This window comes from Chinchilla lanigera, unplaced genomic scaffold (genome assembly GCF_000276665.1).
Source record: "Chinchilla lanigera isolate Chin_1 unplaced genomic scaffold, ChiLan1.0 scaffold00061, whole genome shotgun sequence".
NCBI classification, from domain to species: domain Eukaryota; kingdom Metazoa; phylum Chordata; class Mammalia; order Rodentia; family Chinchillidae; genus Chinchilla; species Chinchilla lanigera.
Window position 1 is genome coordinate 9,200,578 of NW_004955462.1, and position 20,883 is coordinate 9,221,460.

Here is a 20,883-nt window from a genome sequence, read left to right on the forward strand (position 1 = left end):
CTTGTCCTTGTTGCCAAGGATTGCTTTTGGTATTCTGGGTCTCTTCTGGTTCCAGATGAATTTAAGGCATATTTTCTCAAGATCTGTGAGGTATGTTGATGGTAGTTGAATGGGAATTGCATTGAATCTGTACAGCAGCAGCTACAGTCTTTATCTAGTTCATTAAGGTTGGAGCCAAGTGTCCTTAGCTGTGGCCTTGTCTTTCCTCTGAGGCGCCATGGCTTCACCCGCCATTACAGGCTACCCATCTCCAGACAAGGGGCCTAGGCCTTGGGCAGACTCACAAGTAAACATGAAAAGCCAATTGGTTAATATAAATCCTGCTCAGAGCTACTTCATAGTGGTCTCCATCACTTCACAAAAAAAGATGTTAATAAATTACAGATGACAAAGTGCTATGTATCTATAGAAAGTAAATATTTTTCTAATGTTACTTAAAGCAAAAGTTTTCTTGTAAAAATAGAAATTTTTCTTTGTGTTCTTATGGGTATTTAAAAGAAAAACTAGAGCTGGGCATGGTGACACACACATGTAATCCTAGCTACTTGGGGAGGCTGAGGCAGGAGGAAGGAAAATACAAGCTTAGCCTGGGCAATTTAGCAAGACCTGTCTCAAAAATAATAAAGGCTGCAGATGTAGCTCAGTCATGGCACATTTGTCGAGCATGTGCAAGGCCCTAGGCTCCATCCGCAATACTGACAGGAAGTGGTGTTCATAGACATTTCAAATGTCTTTGCCTGTTAAGTATCTGTATAAAGATTTTCTTCTAGTTTTACCTGTACACTTGTCATCTTCATCTCAAAATGCATCTTCTGCACTTGCTTAGTAATCATAAATTTAGAGAAATCTTAAATCCTCAGGTCACCTTATGTAAAACAATGGAATCTTGGCAATCACCTAATAAATTCATCTATCCACTAAATGTAAGACTCACTCTAACCTCACAGGCAAATGGTTATCTGTACTGACTGAGACCAGCCAGAGGGAATGTCCACCCTCATGTTGCTTATACTTGCCTTCCAATATTGCCAGTCATTGATCCTGGTTGATCTTTTTGGAAAAACAGAATAAATCTAATCAGTATCCCATTTAGTGTTAAAACTTAGGCAAAAATGGCTGAGTGTGGTGTTGTACACCTGTAATCGTAGCACTCAGGAGGCTGAGGCAGGAGGATCTTTGGGAGTTTGAGGTCAGCTTGGGCTGCATAGTGAGTTCAAGGCCAGGCTGACTACAGTGAGACCCTGCCTCAAAAACAACCAACTAATTAATTAAATTAAACTCTAAGCAGAAATGGTCTGAATTGTGCATGTGAAGAAGGTATGGTATTGCCAAGATTGGAGGGGCTTATAAAAGGTTCCTAAATGTTTAGAATATGTCAATTATTGTTTATTTAAAATTCATACACAAGCTGGGCATGGTAGCACATGCCTGTGATCCCAAGTACTCTGGAGGCTGAGTCAAGAGCACTGCAAGTTTGAGCCCCAGCCTGGAAAATTTAGTGACTTAGGTCCTGCCTTAAAAAAAAAAAAAGGTATAACTGGCACCTTTTATTTTTATTTCTTTAATCTGGAAATCTTATAAGTGGTAGCCAGTGAGAACACAGCTACTGAGCTAGCAGGCAGGAAAGTAGAGCTGTTTGGTTTACTCAGCTTTCTCAGTTCTTGGGTGCTCAGCACATCTGTGGAAGCTTTTTCAGAACATCCATGTCTATAAAAAGCATCCTAGCCAGCACTGGGGGAAGCAGAAGCAGGAGGATCACTGAGAGCTCAAGGCCAGCCTGAGCTATACAGTGAATTCAAGGCCAGCTTGAACTACATAACGGGACCCTGTCTCAAAACAAATAAAGTAGCAAGCATCCTGTTGAAAGCCATTTATTCATTAGATTTATTTATTTATTTTTTAATTTGGTGGGACTGAGGAATGAACCTGGAGCGTTCTACCACTGAGCTACACCCCCAGCCCTTTATTTATTTATTTATTTTTTTTTTTTTTTTTTTTTTTTTTTTTTTCCCCCGGTACCGGGAATCAAACTCACAACCTTGCGCTTGCCAGGCAGGCTCTGTGCCGCTGATCTAAACCACCAGCTCAAAAGTCAAATTTTTTTTGTTTTTTTGTTTTTCCCAGTACCGGGAATCGAACTCATGACCTTGAGCTTGCCAGGCAGGCACTGTGCCGCAGAGCTAAACCCCCAGCCCCCCATTTATTCATTAATAAACTTTTCACTCTGCAGAAGAAAAATTGTCAACTTTCCCACTGCACTTCTCCCATGAACTTCATTCATGTGGAGCCAAACGAAATCTCTAGGTTACGGGGCAAGCAGAGAGTTATTTGTTGACTGTAGGGGCCCACGTCAGACTTTGTATGGGGACCTGTGTCTCCTACTTCCCCACTACTTTAAGTATGGCCCAAATATTTGAAGACAACTATTATGTTAACCCACATCTCTTCCTCTCCTGACTTAACATCTCCAATCTTTCCCATTATTCTTCATGCCCCATAGTCAATATACTTCAGGTAAAATAAGCAGATTAAATCCAATTTTCTGGATCAAATTTGAACACTATGTACCTTAAGATTGTATTGCCTTCAAAATGGCCAACAGGCAGCTGGACATGGTAGTGTACACTTGTAAACCCTCAGGGAAACTGAGGCAACAGGACTGAAAGTTCAAGCCCAGCCAGGGCAACTTAGCAACTTAGTGAGACCCTGTTTTAAAATGAAAATAAAAACAACTGGGGATGTACCTTCGTGCAAAAACTCTGGGTTCAATCCCCAGCACCACCAAAATAAATAAATAAATAATAAAATAGCAGCACTTATCTACCAAAACAAAATAGCAACCGAACTCTCATACCCAGCTCTCACTGCAGCTTTGGTTTGTAGTTTGTTTGGGTTTTTTGTTGTTGTTGTTCTTTGTTTTTTCAAAGTTTGTTTGAAAAAGTAAAAGTGAAGAGTGAGGGAGAAACTGGCTCTGCAGAGCAAGTATGGGATGAGTAAAAGGAAAAAACGTGATAAAAGTACACCCTGGAGGACACAGGGCGGACTATGGTGCAGAAAGCCATGGTAGCCACATAGCAACTTCGGGAAGGCAATGAACTTAACTGCCAGCACCAAAACACACAAACAAAAAAGGCAGAAAAAATATACATGTATATATAGAGAAGGAATGAGACCAGCAAAAAAATGTATACACAATGTTCTAGGAGCCAAAACTGGAAAACTCAGAGAAATAGTGGAATGGCTAAATACTTAGCAGTATAATGAGGTGATAGAATGCAAACAGCATTGAAAACCAATCATTAGCAATATGCATACAGGCACATAAATGAGTATCAGAAACATTTCAGGAGAAAAGGATATAGTATGGTTCCATTTGCATAAAGTTTAAAAACTGGTGAAGGTAATCTATGACCTCAGAGATCAGAAAAGAGGTTACCTTCTGGGAGAAGAGAGGGATAGTGACCAGGAAATACATGAAGAGAACTTCTGGAGTGCTGGCTACAGCCCTTCTTGATATAAGGAGGTAGCACACGGGTTTGTCCATCTGATAGTAACTCAAGGTGTTCTCTTAGGATCTCTGTAATTTTCTGTTTTACATTATGCTTTAATAAAAGTTTTTTTAAAAAATCATATTAATTTTCAGTAAAACTAATTTTTCAGACCATATGCTTACACATTTGATTTTGTTAAAAATTCTCAGTACAGCACTGTGCATTTATTGTTTTGAATTTTTATTTTTATTTCAGTTGATTAAAGTACTTTAAGGCTGGAAGTATAGCTCAGTAGGAGTGCACACACTTAGTGTGTGTAAGTCCCTGCACCAAAAAAAGGTTTTCAGATCCTAGTTCTGAGCTGGGCGTAATAATGCACAAACACATCACAGGGTTGAGCCCAATAGCAACTTGAGACCCTGTCTGAAAAAATAAAAAAAGGCTGGGATGTACCTCAGGCCTTGGGTTCAATCCCCCTGGTATTGGGGGGAAAAAATCCTAGTTCTATCATTCAGTAATTAGCTCTCCCTCCAATTATTTTTTAAGTTTATGCCCCCAAGCTTTAAGAAGGTAAAATTAACAATGTTGTATGTATTCATGGTATAGAACATGATATTTTGATATGTGTATATATTGTGAAATGATTAAATCAAGTTTAATATATATCCATCACCTTACATACTTAGCACCCTTTTGTGATGAGAACATTTAGTATTTAGCAAAGTTAAAGTATGCAGTACATAATTATCGACTCACCATGTCAGACGTTAGATCTTCAGAATATATTCATCTTACTGAACCCTGGCACCCCTCATCCAACGTCTTCCTGTCTCCCCTACCCTACCTCAGACCTCAGCAACCACCAGACTCCTTTCTGCCTCTCTGGGTGCACCACACCTGAGTGAGATCAGGTCATATTTATCTTTCTGTGCCTGGCTTATTCCACGTAACATAATGTCCTCTAGTTTCATTTCTTTGTCAAGGCTGAATAGTATTCCAGTGCATGCGTGCATCACATTTTTTCTATCCATTCATCTGTTGATGGTAGGATTGTACTTCTCCACTCACATGAAATTAGCTGTGTCTGTGGAACCTGCTCGGATCAATTTTGAAGTGAAGTATGTCACTTCTGGGAGAATAACCCTATCCCACTGCATCCTCTTCCCCACTGCCTTGGCCACTGCAACGTCCCAGTCTCAGTTCTAAAGTGAACACAGAATCCCAGCCTGCCTACACTGGATATGTAATAGAAGCAAAAAATGAATAAGAAACAAGCCTTTATCATTTCAAGCCATTGAGATTTTGGACTCGCTTGTTAAGGAAGCAGGACCTCGGGAGCTTCAGTGACACCTATGAGCCAGCCCATGTTTCCTGGAATCCCCATGTGGCCTTGTCTTTTAAAATCCAGAAGTGCAGGCACTACTGTACAGCATAATCTGCAGGGTCTGTCAGTCCCACGCACCTGGGGAACCCAGACTGTGCCCACCAACCCCTGCCAGAAGGCATGACTACTGTGAGCCTATGGGGTCCTATTCCATTCTGCTAACCCCCAGTACTGAGTGGAGCGGTGGGGGGGTGGGGGGTGGGGTGGGTGTTGAAAACCGTTTTTTGTTTTGTTGTTTTGTTTTGTTTTATTTTTGAGACAGCGTTTCTCTGTGTAGCCCAGACTGGCCTCAAACTCACAGCAGTCCTCCTGCCTCAGCCTCCCAAGTGCTGGGATTATAGTATTTGCTGGTATTTGTCTTTTGGTTTTTTTTTTTTTTAATTGGGGAGGGGGTCCTCTTATTTTCTGTATCATTTATTCCAGGAACACATGGTTTGCTGTGAAAAAACTGCTGATGCTATGAGTGTTCAGGCTGGTACAGCATGGTTTTTAACTATAGTTAGTCATGAGCATTTAATCTCCTCTGGCAGCTAAAGGAAGCCCTTAGGAAATCTTAGTTTTCTCAGAACTAGCCAGGGGGCAAATTGAAATGTTTAGCATTTCCTTCCACATAGAGCTGCAGGTCTTCTGCCTGCCCAGCTGTGGCCCACCCACGCCTCCCCACACTCACTCTTGGAATCGTCTCCCTCACTGTGCTTAACATTATACCTTAGTATGTTTCATTGCCTGTACATAGGACTGTAATATTCATATATGGATATACACACACATAAACTACAGCTATACTTTTAATTTTCAAGAAGAAGAGACAAAAGACGAGGGGCCAAAAGGGAGAGGTGTGGGGAGGACAGGAAACAAGAATACAGCAGAAGGAGTTTGGTCTGTGTGAGCAGTGTTACTGGCCCACTATGTCAGTCAGATTTCCGTCACTGGGACAAAATCCCTGACAAAGTAAGTCAGCCAAAAGGAAGAGAGGTTTATTTGGCTCACAGCTTCAGTGGTCTCAGTCCATGGTGGGCTGGTTCCAAGGCAGGAGCATCAAGGTGGAGGAAAGGTCCTTGCCTTATGGCAGTCAAGAAGCCGAGAGGGAAGGAAAGAGCTGGCGAGGAGACACTCCTCAAAGACGCACCCGAATGACCTACTTTCTCCAGATGGGGCTCACCTCCCAATAGCCCATTCAGCTACGATCTCATCAGCGGTTAGTTCAGAAATGAAGTCAGCACCCTCCCAGCCTAATCACGCCTCTCAGCATCTTTTCATCCATTCAAGCTGATAACAGAAATTAACCACCACAGCCATCTACCCAGGCCTGCCGTGAAGGCTAACCCCTCTATGATAATGCATGGACCCAGTATGCACATGCCTCTGGCAATGGGGCTCATTTTTGTAACAGTGTTGAGGGTTGGAGGTCCAGTCTGTGAGGGTTTTCCCTCTGAATAGAAAAGTGGTCCTTTCAGGCAAGGTGGCACTCACCTGTAATCCCAGCACTTGGGGGCTGAGAGAGGAGGATCACAAAGTTCAAGCTCAGCCTGGGCAATTTAGAGACTTAGTGAAACACTATGTCAAGAATTTTAAAAAGGGCAGGGAGATATAGCTCAGCTTGAAGGCCCTGGGCTTGATCCCCAGAAATGCAAAAAAAACAGAGGAGGTATCCCTTTGAAATATGACTCACCAACTCTGGCAGTGTCACCAGCAGTCACCTTAAATAAGCAATCACAGGTTGCAACAGGACCAAAGGAGAAAAAATAAGTAGGACAGTGGTGAGCAAATATCAGATTTCCTCCATTCCCAACTTTTTTCCTAGAAGACCTCGTGGGTACTGCTTCCTGCCACCAAGGGTTTCTAGACATTGGCCTTGAGTATGACGACTCAGAAAGACTCACAGGACAACACCATCGTCAGACTAGCAGCTCACTTACCGGACCTCATTGTCTATGGGAATTTCTCCCCAGAGCGACCTTCTGTGGATTATTTTGATGGCGTCCTGATGTTCGTGGATATTTCAGGCAAGTACCAAAAGGATGTGTGGCTAATGTGGGTGACAGGTTTGCATCCGAGTTCCCATGAAGACTTGAGGGCCGAGTGAGGGGCTGTGTGCAAGTGTCTGGCCTGTGACCACAGACAGGAGCAGGCTCTGGGGCCTGGCACCCCTCACATTCGCTTCCCCAGATCCCAGTCCTGGGGAGATCTTTAAGACACCCAAAGCTTAAGGCTCTAGGGTTCCTGCCCCAACTTCACATGTCCCTGACAAAACTGACCTCAGTCCAGGCACAGTGGCACATGCCTGTAATCCCAGCTGCTCCAGAGGCTGAGGCAAGACCCTGTCTCAAAATAACATTTTAAAAAGATCTGAAGATCTTTTTAAACCCCTCTGAGGTACATCCGGGGTTCAGTCCCCAGCACCACATGCAAAAGCAAAATCCTGACCTCAGGAAGTGATCTCCCTAGATCTTTATGTGTGTGTGTATGTGTGTGTGTTTTGCTGGAGACTGAGCAGTGAGCGCAAGGATGCTCTATGACTGAGATAATATTCTCAGCTCTTTTATATTTTTCTTTATGTTGAGACAGTCTTGCCTATGCATGAGCCTCACGCCTCAGTTCCCAAAGTGTATCAGCATGCCTCGCTCAGGGTTTCTGAGCAATTTTCTTTGTGGCTGGTCAGGCTTCAGACACACAGCCTCCTCTGTCAGTGTTGATTATGAGGTCAGGGAAAGGTTCCAAATAGTTCTTCCCTGGGGCTGGGGATTTAGCTTAGCAGCAAAAGCGCCTGCCTGGCAAGCGCAAGGTCGTGAGTTCGGTTCCTAGTACTGGAGAAAAACAAAAAAAACAAAAAAAAAACAAACAAAAAAAAACAAATAGTTCTTCCCTAGATGCTCGATGTCTGTAGTGATGACTGCACTACCTTTAAGTGGAAATCGAATTTATATCCCATGGTAATGAAAACACACGCATTTCGAACTCTTCTGAAAGGCTAGCAAGTTTACTATGAAGATGTAAAAAAAGATCAGGCATGATGGTGCATGCCTGTAATACCAGCACTTTCAAAGCTGAGGCAGGATGATCACAAGTTGAAGGCCAACCTGGGTGACTTAGTAACTTAATCTCCTTTTTTTTGAGACAGGGTCTCACTATGTAGTTCAGGCTGGTGTTGAGTTCACTTTGTAGCCTAGGCCGGGCTTGAACTCACAAGGATCCTCCTGTCTCAGCCTCCCGAGTGCTGGGATTACAGGTGTGCACCACCATGCCCGACTAGAGACTTTGTTTCAGAAAAGGAGCTGACGCTGGGAATGTAACTCAGTGTGAAGACCCTGGGATCAAGCCCCAGTACTGAGAAAGAAAGAGAGAAAGGAAGGGAGGGAGGGAGGAAAGGGAGGAAGCCAGGAAGGGAGGGAAGGAGGAAGGAAGGAAGGAGAGAAAGAGAAGGAGAGGAGAGGGAGGGAGAAAAGAAACTCTGCCAGCATATCCTTCTTGCGGCTCTCCTTGGTTCCTCCGAGCAGCCCAGAAAACAACTGTTTGTTTAGGTTTCACCGCGATGACGGAGAAGTTCAGCACAGCCATGTACATGGACCGAGGGGCCGAGCAGCTGGTGGACATCCTGAACCACTACATAAGCGCCATCGTGGAGAGTAAGTGTGCCCGCGGCTCCTGGCTTGAGAGCGTCCAGTCCAGTGCACCCTGTGCCTGCTCAGCTTCTTGGCACTCTTGCCTTCCCCAGGAAATGTGGGTTAAGCCACTGTGTTCTGAGACACCCTACGGTACAGCTGAAGAAATGGGTTCGAGACTCACCAGTACAGACCCCTCGAGGGAAAGCATTTATTTATGTATTTGTTCTGCAGCACTGGTGATTGAACCCAGGGACTTCCCACCGAGCTACATCCCCAGCCCTCTTTTATTTTTTGAAACAGAGTCTCACTGAAGTGCCCAGGCAGGCACTGAACTTGCAGACGTGATTCAGCCTTCCAACATGCTGGGATTCCAGGCATGTGCCTCTGTCCCCAGCTGAAATAGTTTTTTTTAATTAATTAAGTTTATTGGTACATTTTAGGTATACATAATGATCACGTTCATCATGGAGAATTTGTACCTGTACACGATATACCTTGATTCTTTTTTTTCCCATTCCCGCCTCTTCAACCCCTCTTCCCCTCCTTATTTACAAACATATTGTTTCCATTTTTTCCTTATTTTCTTGTTTTTCGCTTTTCCCTTCCTTCCTTTCCTCCTCCCCCTCCCTTGTTCCCCTTCTTATTTGAACATTTTCTTCCTATTTCACAGTATCTACTACACATTTTTGGTCCTTATACTTCCAGTTTACACCAGAGAATGCAGTATTTACACATGTGTGTCTGATTTATTTCACTTAAGAGTATGGTCTCAAGGTGCATCCATTTACCTAGAAAGGTCTCAAGTTTATTCTTTATAGCTGAGTAGTACTCCACTGTATAAAAAAACCACATCTTTCTCCATTTGTCAGTTGATGGGCATTTGGGCAGTTTCCAAGATTTAGCTATTACAAAGTGTGCTGATATAAACATCAAAATGTATATATTGTTATCATATGATACTTCTAATTCTTTTGGGAAGAAACCAACAAGGAGAATAGCTGGGTCTAATAGGACCTCTAGTCCTAGTTTTTGGAATCTCCACACTGATTTCCAGAGTGGTTGCACCAGTCTACATCCCCACCAAGAGTGGAAAAGGGTTTCTTTTTCCCCACAACCCCACCAGCATTTGTTATTGGTTGATTTCTTCATAATAGCCATTCTTTCTTGGGTGAGATGGAATCTCAGTGTTGTTTTAATTTGCATTTCTCAAATGAAGCATGATGTTGAACTTTTTTTTTATAATTGCTTGCTATTTCTACTTCTTCATCTGAGAACTGTCTATTCATTTTAGATGCCCATTTTTAGACTGGGTCTTTAAATTGGGGGGGTCTGACTTTTTGAGTTCATTATATGTTAGTCCTTTGTTTGAGGAACAGCTGGCAAATTTTTTTCCCACAGTGTGGATTGTTTCTTCACCCTGTTGGTGGTTTCTCTTGTTGTGCAAAAGCTTTTTAATAAGATGAGATCCCCGTTGTTGATTCTTTATGATAGTTCCTGTATTATTAGGGTTTTGTTCATAAAGTCTTTGCCTACACCAATGTCTTCAAGAGTTCTACCTATTCTATCTTCCAGCAGATATAATGTTTCTGTTTTAATATTTATATCTTTGATCCACTTTGATTTTAGTTGAATGCATGGTGAAAGATATGTGTCTAGTTTTAATCTTCCACATGTGGAAAGCCAGCTTTTCCAGCACCATTTATTAAAGAGGCTAGCCAGGTATGATAGCACATGCCTGTAATCCCAGCACTCTGGAAGCTAAGGCAGGAGGATTGTTGCAAGTTCAAGACCAGCCTTGGCTACAAAGTGAGTTCAAGGCCAGCCTGAACTGCATAGCAAGACCCTGTTCCAAAAAAGACCCAAAAAAAGAGGCTGTCTTACTTACACTGAAGGTGTTTGGCTCCTTTGTCAAAGATAAAGTGTCTGAGTATGTCTGGAGTATTTTGTGTATCTTCTAATCTGTTCCATTGATCCATTGGTCTGTTTTTTTCCTGTACCATGCTGTTTTTGCCACAATAGTTTTGTAGTATAATTTCAAGTCAGGGATTGTGATGCACCTTGTTTTGCTTTTGTTGCCCAGAATTGCTTTTGCTATTCTAGGTCTCTTTTGGTTCCAAATAAATTTTAGGGTTGTTTTCTCTAATTCTGTGAAGTATGTTGTTGGAATTTGATTGGGATTGCAGTAAATCTGTATAACAGTTTTGAAAGTATGGCCATTTTTACTACATTCGTTCTTCCTACCCAAAACAAGGGATATCTTTCCATTTTCTGATATCCTTTTCAAACTCCTTTTTCAGAGTACTGTAGTTTCCAGTGTAGAGACCTTTTACTTACTTCATTAGATTGATTTCTAGGTATTTCTTTCTTTCCTTTTTTTTTTTTTTTTGATGCTATTGTGAAAGGTGTTGTTTTCCTAATTTCTCTCTTAGTGTGTTTGTTGTTTGAATATAGAAGTGCTGTTGATTTTGAGTGTTGACTTTGTACCCAGCTATGCAGCTGAGTTTGGTTATTAAATCTAGAAGTTTTTGGGTGGAGTTTTTGGGGTCTTCTATGTAAAGTATCATGTCATCTGTGAATAATGATAATTTAATTTCTTTGTTTCCTACCCTTCTTCCTTTTATTTCTTTCTCTTGTCTTATTTCCTGGCTATTTCCAGAGCTATATTGAAGAAGAATGGTGACAGTAGACATCCTTGTGTTGTTCCAATATGTTTAGTCATACTCCATATACTCAAATATTTTTAAAACCTGACATCTGTATACCCAAACATAGTCACAAAGAGATTGTTGTAGGACTAAATGAGAGTGGTTTAAAATTAACTTCTCAGTCCTTTGCTGCTGATAGGTCCTGAATCCCTCATAGCAGAGTGAAAAGTCTGCTCTCCTTTTTACCTCTGTCCACCATCTTGTCTGCACCGTTAGCTTGGACTACTTGTGAAGAAAAGAATTTGTTCTACTGAGGTGACCTGTAAGTCTACTGCCTTACCAGACTTTAAGTTCTCTGGTAATAACTTAATGTTTCCTACTAGACAAAATGTGGTGCTCCTGAAAAGCAGAAATGTCCTCTTTTTTTGCATCTCAGCATCATAGGTGCTCAATGAGTTTGTGACGGTGCGTAAGTAAGAAAGTCTAACTGAAAAACCCAAGATGGGACACAATGCCCAAGCTGACAATGGCTCTGATGTCCCATTTCCTGACTCCCATTCTTGGGGAGCCTGGCCGCTCACCCACCTGCTCAGGCCCACTCCAGCCCACTTGGAGACTGCATCCCATGTCCCCAGGGGAGCGCAGCTGTCCTCAGTCCTCACCGGAAACCCCACCTCCTCTCTTCTGTCTTCCCATCTGCAGGATGGAGCCCAGACTCAAGCTGGGCCAGCATGCTCTGCCCACAGTGGAGGAAACAGACCATGTGGGTTTAGTGAGATAACATCTTCAGTAGAAATCTACTTTCTGAAACGCTGTTCTCCTGACCCTGTTTCTGGTCTACTAAGGAATGAATTCTTTTACTATCTTTAAGAAATCAGACTTAGCTGGGCATGGTAGTGCACGTCTGCAATCCCAGCATTCTGGGAGGTTAAGGCAGGACTGCAAATGCAAGCCCAACCTGGGCAGCTTAGTGACTTAGCAGGACCCTGTTTCAAAATAAATTTACAAAGCTTTGGGGGTGTAGCTCAGTGCAAAGGCCCTGGGCTCAATCCCCAGTACTACCAAAAAATTAATAAATAAATGAAAGGAATTATACCTTGATTTAACACCTTTCTCTTTTTTTTTTTTTTTTTTTCTCAGAAGTGTTGCTTTTTGGAGGAGACATCCTAAAATTTGCAGGTACACTGATGGATGCGAGTGGGGTAGGACAGGGCAGCAGGTGGGTTGTGGACAGGGTTGTAGAGCATGAATGGCTATTCAGCCTCACCCAGAGTGCACTGGCGCCAGGGCCAACGCAGGTGCAAAGCCCCTGGGTGTCTGTCTTTTCAAGGTGACGCACTGCTAGCCCTGTGGAAGGTGGAACGGAAGCAACTGAACAACATCATCACTGTGGTTGTCAAATGTAGCCTGGAGATCCATGGCCTCTTTGAAAACAAGGACATGGAAGAAGAAGGCCTGGATATTCGAGTGAAGATAGGTATGGATTTGGCAGCACAGATGATGCAGCAGTGGGGGTCACCCTAACCTTTGAGTCAGGGTGACCAGGACACCCATAGTGGCTTCCTCACACACCAGTTAAGAGGACTGGATTAATTATGGTATCTACCTAACAGGCCTCTATGGAAGGTGAGTGAGCTCATGGAGTGCTTGGTAAATAGCAACCACTCAACAAAATGGCCATTATACCTGTCACGCTGCTATTATATCTTGCTGTTTGTCAAGGCTGGGAAGCATTCAGGACATGAGAGCAGATTGTCAGTACACAGATTCAGCAATGACATGAGCCTAGTCTGTCCCCCCTTCAGCAGAGTGACATGCAAGAAAAACCTAACAGATTGAGTACAGTGGCACATGCCTGTCATCTCAGCACTGTGGGAGGCTGAGGCAGGAGAATACCAAATTTGAGTCCAACCTGTATAACATAGTGAGACCCTGTCTCAAAATACAAAAAAAAAAGGGCTGGGGATGGAGCTCAGTGGAAGGGCACCCCTGTGTTTGATCTCCAGTACTACAAAGGATGGAAAGAAAGAAGGAGGAAAGGAAGGAAGGAAGGAGGGAGAGAAGGAATGAGGGAGAGAAGGAATGATGGAAGGAAGGAAGGAAGGAAGGAAGGAAGGAAGGAAGGAAGGGAGGGAGGGAAGGAGGGAAGAAGAAAAAGGAAGGAAGAAAGGGAAAGAGAGAGAAAGAGAAAGAGGAAGCATGGTGAACACCTGTAATCCCAGTACTCTGGAGGCTGAGGCAGGAGGATTGTCATGAGTTTGAGGCCAACCTGGGCTACATAGTGAGTTCAAGGCCAGCCTGAACTACATAGTGGGACTGTGCCTCAAAAAAACAAACAAAAAAAAGTAAGAGAAAAAGAAAAATGACACAGCTCTAGCTTTATACAGGGATTCTTAGGCACATATGTATAATATGGTAAGAAGCACACACATTTCCACATTGCACTAGAGACATTACCGTCATTTTCATTTCTCTACAGTCTTTTTTTAAATTTTTTTTTTTTTTTTTTGGTCTTTTTGAGACAGGGTTTCACTATGCAGTTCAGGCTGGCCTTGAGCTCACTTTGTAGCCCAGGTTGGTCTCAAACTCTTAACAATCCTCCTGCCTCAGCCTCCAAAGTGCTAGGGTTACAGGCATGCTCTACAGTCTTGTAGTAGTTATTTCTTCTCATTGCAGAGACAAAATGCCTAACATCCAAAGTTAGTGGAGGAAAGATTTATTTAGCTCACAGTTTGTAGAAATTTCAGTCCATCCTTGGGTGGCATGGCAGACAGGCATTTAGTCCACCTCCAAGAGTCATCAAAGTCCTAAGAGTTTCAGCATTGTGGAAAAGTCCAAGTCCAAAGTCTCTTCTGAGATTTAAGGCAACTCAGCTGTGAGCCCCTGTACAAATGAAAAAGAAAGTTAAACACTTCCAACATTCAATGGCACAAAATAGACATTTCCATCCCAAAAGTTACAAACAGGGAGATAGCAAGGAATGGGAACAAAGAAAGACAAAAATCCAACGAGGCAAACATTAAATCCCACAGTTCCACTGCCAGCATCCTTGGCAAATTGTGAACTCCAAAGGGCTTGTGTGGCTCCACCATTATGGTGGTTGTAGTTCCCATGGCTTCTGTCTGGGGCCAGCTCTGCCCCTCCTTACAGTTTTCCTAAGACAATCCACTTACCTGGCTTCTCCAAACTTTTGGAGTCTCCACTGCACCTTTGGCTTCACACTCACAGCTTAACACACTGCCCTCTCAGGTGCACACCACCTGGCCTCCCAGGCCTTCTGAAATCTAGTAGAAGCCTTCCTGACCCCACGACTCTTGCATTCAGCATGCACCTAAAATCAGCACCATGTGGATGATGCCAAGGTCTACTGCCAGTTGGAGCAGTAGCCAGGCTTCCCTCTCTCTTGATCATAGGGTAGAATGCCTGGATCACAGAGCATCTTGTACCCAATCCTGAGGAACAGATTCTCTAGGCTGCCATCATTCTGGAACATGGGGCTCTGGGGCTCTTTTCTCAGAGCAAAGTCTTTCACCTTTGCAACTCTGAAGCTTCAAAGGCTGGAGTCCTGCTGGTCCCTGTGATGTCCTCAGGCCATCTTTTTGTTATAGTTGTTGTTATCTTCTTGTGAAATACTTGGCTTTTTCTTGTTAGTCTTTTTAGTGACCAATTTTTCCTCTGTTCCTTCTTTACAGACCACAACTTTACTAGAACTTCCTTTCTGGCCAAACTCACAGTGTTTCAAATCATCCTACTAAGCTCTTTGCTCTTGACTCTCAACATAAGTCTGGCTAAAATCCCCTAACAGTAGCCATGCCACTGTCTCAACATTAGACTGCCTTGAAATTTCTTCTGCAAGATTAATTAGTCTGCCACCCTCAATCTCAGTCTCAGGCAAAGTCTCTGAACATAAGCAAAATGGGGACAAACTTTCTGCCAAACCATAACACACACTGTCTGGAGTCCAACAAGCAATGTGGTCCTTCCCAGCAGAAACCTCCTGAGTCTGGTCTTTACCAGGAGAATTTCTATCAGCCTTCTGGTCTTCTGAGTGCTGACCAGAATCTTCCATACAGAACAGTCTAAAGTTTTCCAGCACTACCTTTTCAGCTAGTGTCTCCAAACCTTTCAAATCTCTTCCCACAAGCTAATCCTAAAGGCTCCTGAACCACATGGTCAGGTATAGTCACAGAAATGACCCCACTTCTCTGGTACCAAATTCTGTCTTAGGTACTTCTCTCTCACTGCCAAGACAAAATATCTGAGATCCAAAGTTAAAGGGGGAAAGATTTATTTAGCTCACATTTTGTAGAGGTTTCAGTCCATCACTGGCTGGCTCCAAGGCAGGGTGGCACAGCAGTTAGGCATCACAGAGGAGAAACAGTCCATGGTAGACAGAAGATAACAAAGCAACAAGGGATAACTGCAGCTCTTTCTATCCCTTATAACTTATCCAGGCTACTTAGGGTGGGTAGCACTCACACCCTTAATCCCAGTGTCCTTGATCCTAGCATTACACTATGAATCAATTCCAGCATCACACACTCTAGATCCAGCCACCTCTGAAAAAGCCCCACCTGTGACTGTATGAGGCTTTGTGGGGACACCTAAACATAAACTGTAACAAGTCCCAAGGGAGAGACATCCCTGTGCCCATCCCACAGTGAGAGGTGAGATTCTGAGAGGAGGAAATATTGAGGAATAACCAGAGCTATGGTTGGTGCTGAGGGTGTTAGCTTCTGCCTAACCCAAATCCTGTAAACCTTAGAAGTCTGCAAGTGTCAGAGTGGATGAGATCATCCAATTAACGGTTAACCTATGCATCATTTTGCTTTTATTCAAAATTCCCAGCTCAGGGTGGTGTGCCTGTAATCTGAGAGGCTGAGGCAGGAAGATTATAAATTTGAGCCCAGCCTGGGAAACTCAGTGACTTAGCAAGACTCTGTGTCAAAAAAATTGTTACCGATTTCTCTAAAAAAGGGCGGGGATTATGTACTGTGACCATGTACTAATAAAAAATGTTTTAAAATAAAAAGTGCTGGGGCTGTAGTTCAGTTTGAAGACCATAGGTTCACTCTCCAGTATCACAGTTAACACCCAGAGAAACTGATATATTATCTTTTTTTTTCCCCAGTACTGGAGATTGGATCCTTGCTCTTTGCACTGAGCTTATCCCTATCCCTTTTTATATTTTTATCCCAAAACAGAATCTCACTAAATTCTTAAGTTGCCCAAGCTGGGCTTGAACTTGGGATCCTCCTGCCTCAGCCTCCCAGAGTGCTGCAATTACAGGCATGCACAACCAATTATAGGAATGCACAACCATATCATCCTTCTTGAGACAGATGTGAACCCAAGCTCTCATGTATGTGCCAAGTGACTGGGAGAGAGATGGTTCCATCATGTTTTTTCCATGTGTTTCAGATGGAAAACAGGATATATAGTATCAGTGTGTGAGATCCATACTGACAAATCATCACAGCAGAGAGTCAAGGTGGGAAGTAGACTTTGATTGCATTCATTGCAGTCATTTAAAGAAACGGCGTGTCATTCACGGTGCCTTTATGAATAGACTTTGTGTACGTATCACATTTCACATCTTTCTTCTGTTGCTCGGGCACCAAAACCTCCCATCTTCCAACTTGAAAACAATTAGAGAAAGCACTGTGGGATGGGACCTGGGACTTCTTTTCCCTCATCGTCAGGTCGTTACCTGAAATGAGATGCTAGGACTTCTTTTTCAGGTGAAATCCCAACCTCTGATGGGATGAAAATCCTCCCCAAACAGGAATTTGCAGTTGTTTTCTGCCTGACATGGCAGCATCCACCTGTCATCCTGGCATGTGGGACGCTGAAGCAGGAGGCTGGCAAAGGGACCCCAGCCTGGGCAACTTAGCAATTCAGCAAGGCCTTGTTTCAAAATTTAAAAAAAAAATAACAATAAAAAAGGACTGGGAAGCACAGCATGGTGATGCATGCCTGTAATCCCAGCACTCAGGAGGCTGAGGCAGGAGGGTCATCCCCAGTTCAAGGTCAGCTGGAACTACATAGTGAGACTCTGTCTCAAGAACAATAAAATTAAATACAAAGGATAGGGGGCAGTGCTGGGGATGTAGCCCAGTAAAAAGTCCTAGGTTCATTTCCCAGCATTTCAAAATAACAAATAAGTAAAGTTTTCTGTTGCTCTTTAGTATTAATAAACTGAAGACAAAATACAAATAAATTTAGGAATTGATGGGGCCATCAAGGGAGAAAATTATACTGGAAGTACAAAAACTATTGCTGAACTTTCTAGCCCTTGAAGAAATGCGCATTTTGGATTTCAAAGGCCAGGGATCTGGAAGTAGCGTTCTCTTATTTCTACATTAAAGTGGGATTAAGCACCTGCCTGGCAAGTGCAAGGTCCTGAGTTCGATTCCTGATACACCCCCCCGAAAAAAAGTGGTTTTTTGTTTTTTGTTTTTTTAAGGCAGAGTCTAGCTATGTAGTTGAGCCTGGCCTTGGACTCACTATGGAGTCCAGGCTGGCCTTGAACTCAGAGCGATCCTGCCTCAGCCTCCTGAGTATTGGGATCACAGGCAAGCGGCTCCACAGCCGGCTCTGACACTAAAGTTTAGAACGAGATTTTACTGTGAGGTTCCAACCAAGCTCCTGAGTTGCTGGGCTGCAACCCACAACTCCCATGCCCACCTGTATGTCACCCACCTCCTCTCCAGGGCTGTCCGCCGGCCACATCACCATGGTGGTCTTTGGGGACGAAAAGCACAATTATTTCCTGGTGACTGGCCAGGCCGTGGAAGACGTGCGCATGGCACAGAACATGGCGCTGATGAACGACGTCATCCTGTCCCCCAACTGCTGGCAGCTCTGTGACCGGAGCATGATTGAAATCGAGAGGATTCCGGAGCAGAGAGCAGTGAAGGTTGGTGGTCGCTGCCCGGGAAGGAGCGTGATTCTGAGGCTGCGGGAGAAGAGCGGAGGTGGCTTCAGTCTAGGGTGCCGTGTGTGCGGAAGGAGTCAGGGCTGGGAGCTCCAGGAGGAGGCGATTCTGCTCCTCAGGATGTGCAGCTGTAGGGAGAAGGACCAGGAAGGATCTCCCTGTTCCCCAGGAGCAGAGGGGAGTGGTTTTGAGGGCTGCCCCGCCCCCGCTGTCACTAAGGAACCCTCCAAACCCAGGGAGAGGATAAGGATTGGAGACCGGAACAGCTCAGGGAGGGAGGAGAGATTTTCCCTGAGCTCGATGTTGGGGAAACATTGGTTAATTTGAAGATGGACCTGCACTGTCTTAGATCACTTCGAGAAACTGTGCCTTGAACATATGCAGCGAAAGGGATGCAATGCTGCCTGGAATGGGAATGCGTGGCAGAAAAAAGGAAGACAAAGCTGGGTGGTGCTGTATGTGCTTGTAATCCCACCACTCTGGGAGGCTGAGGCAGGAGGATCCCAAATTCCAGCTCAGCCTGGGTAATTTAGTGACGTAGACCCTGGCTCAAAATAAAAAGGGATGGGGAATATAGCTCAGCATGAAGGTCTCGGGATCAATCCCTGGTACCACAAAGACAAAAAAACAAAAAGTTAAAAAGTGTGAGACAGGCATGGTGGTGCATGCCTGTAATCCTAGCCCTTGGGAGGCTGAGGCAGGATGATTGCAATGAGTTTGAGGTCAGACTAGGCTACAGGCCGGGCATGGTGGCCCACGCCTGTAATCCCAAGCACTCAGGAGGAAGTGAGTGCTGGCAGATCGGTTCGAGTTCGAGACCAGCCTGGGCTACAAAGTGAGCTCAAGGCCAGCCTGAACTGCATAGTGACACCCTATCTCAAAAAGACAAAAAAAAAACAAACAAACCAAAAAACAAAAAAAAGGCTAGGCTGCATAGTGAGTTCAAGGCCAGCCTGACTACTAAGCAAGACCCTGTATCAAAAAACAAAAACAAAACTAAGTGTGTTGATCAGTTACTGTGTCCAGCCCCTGAATTTGGTTTTGTCTGTGTGTTTTCTCATTGTTGAACTGAATGTATGCAGTTTTTTTTTGCCCAAGAATATCATCAAAATGAGGTCCTCAGTGTGTACTCTATCATGGAGTTCATGGTCTTACGCTGATATCCTTAATACCCTTTTGGGCATCAGCCCCTGTTGTCCTTTAACACTTTCAAGAAAGAAACGGTATACAGATTGGCCAGGTTTTATCAGAATGAAGCTATTCGAAAGGGAAAAAGTCAGAAAAAGGTTCTGAGGGTGGAAAAATATAAAAGTTTGTTCCCTGGAGTGGCCTTCTGCGTATATAAACAGAGCACGGAGATCTTAAGAGATAATTGGAGAAATTACAATTTTTTTTGCTCTTTGAACTGAGGATTGAATCCAGAGCCTCGTACATGATAAGCACACTTCCTCTGGCTGACCTGCATCCTCAGCCCTAAAATTTCAATTTGTGAGCACCATGGTTCATGTCCGTAGTCCCAGCATTCATGAGGCTGAGGCAGGAGGATGGCAAGTTCAAGGCAGCCTGGGCTATATAGTGAGATCCTGTCTCAAAAAAAAAAAAAAAACAAGTTTTACCAATTCAAGATCTTTAGAGTTTAAGTATACCAACCACAGTTATCAAGACATTCAAACGCATACACTTTTACACCCTTATTTTCTGCTGAGAAATTTGTACTCGAAGGGCCAGATAATAATGGGAATGACTGAAAACTTCTTGTTTTGTTTTGTTTAGGTTAAGTTCTTAAAACTACCCCCTACTTTTAACTTTGAAGAGTTTTTCAAAAAGTGTATGGCCTTCATGAGTTTTTACCCTCCTAGTCAGCTCAAAAGTAAGTACTCCCTGTAACAAGGCCCTTTCTTCCACGGGCGGCCAGTGTACGCGTTGTGATCACAAACGACACTGAGTGTTCACAGGTTTTAAAAGTGCATTACAGTGAAAGAACATCGCCATGAATCCTTCTCAAAATCTCCCCCTCACTTTGCACACACTCAGCCCATCATTCTCGCCACTCTGTGAAGCAGTCCTGGACGTTCTCTTTCCTGAGTGTGTTTAGTTGCGCTGTTGTGGCTGCCTCAGTGTCTCGAGTTGGTTCACAGCATTTATCTCTCATCATCATTTTGACTTGGGGAAGAGCCAGAAGTCGCATGGTAAGGTGGGTGAGGACACGCCCTCGTGTGTTTGTGAGCCTGCCTTTCTAGTGGGCAGCACCGGGCAGGGCCATTCACTCTCTTGAATCACACTTTGTAAAGACATTCAAGAAAAAGGACTTCCAGAACTGCTTCAGAAAGTGGCAGGAAGGATGGGACAAGTGGGACAGAGGTGAGGGGAGGATTTTTGAGGAGAATTCATGGCAATGTGTCTTTTCATGTAACACTTTAAAAAATGTAAACTCTCCCCTTGTGTTCTGATCATAACTTGAGCTCATGCCAACAGCCCCATTCTGAGTGGCTGATGCCCCTCGCCCAGCTCCAACTCCTCACCAGCTTGTAAAGGTGCATCCCTCCTCACGCCCTCTCCCTCTCCCCCTGTCACCCTCCCTGCATCCCTAAATCCCCCTCACAGTGAAAGAGAAAAGAAAGCTGCTCTGAATCTTCCTCGCCCATCACACTTCTCCCAGAGTAATGTGCATGTTGGCTGGTCCTTGTCCTACTAGCCCCTTGTGATTTATCCCACCCCCGAGACACTGATTACTTGTGCCTTGGGGTACATTAATGTTCACCGACTCTTCCGTCTTTGATTTTTTATTTATTTTTATTTTTTATTTTTTATTTTTTATTTT

At 43.8% G+C, this 20,883-nt stretch overlaps 1 protein-coding gene across 2 annotated transcripts in view; it reads left to right on the forward strand.

The window, feature by feature from the left end:
• Adcy10 (adenylate cyclase 10 (soluble)) overlaps positions 1 to 20,883 on the forward strand; it is an 81,867-nt gene that overhangs the window by 3,594 nt on the left and 57,390 nt on the right. For both annotated transcript variants that reach the window (XM_013521435.1, XM_013521436.1), the window contains exons 2-7: positions 6,680 to 6,881; positions 8,397 to 8,501; positions 12,266 to 12,304; positions 12,456 to 12,602; positions 17,839 to 18,044; positions 19,836 to 19,932. In XM_013521435.1, coding sequence (XP_013376889.1) covers positions 6,737 to 6,881; positions 8,397 to 8,501; positions 12,266 to 12,304; positions 12,456 to 12,602; positions 17,839 to 18,044; positions 19,836 to 19,932 — 739 coding nt within the window. In that variant the 5' untranslated portion in view covers positions 6,680 to 6,736. The remainder of the gene's footprint in view (positions 1 to 6,679; positions 6,882 to 8,396; positions 8,502 to 12,265; positions 12,305 to 12,455; positions 12,603 to 17,838; positions 18,045 to 19,835; positions 19,933 to 20,883) is intronic.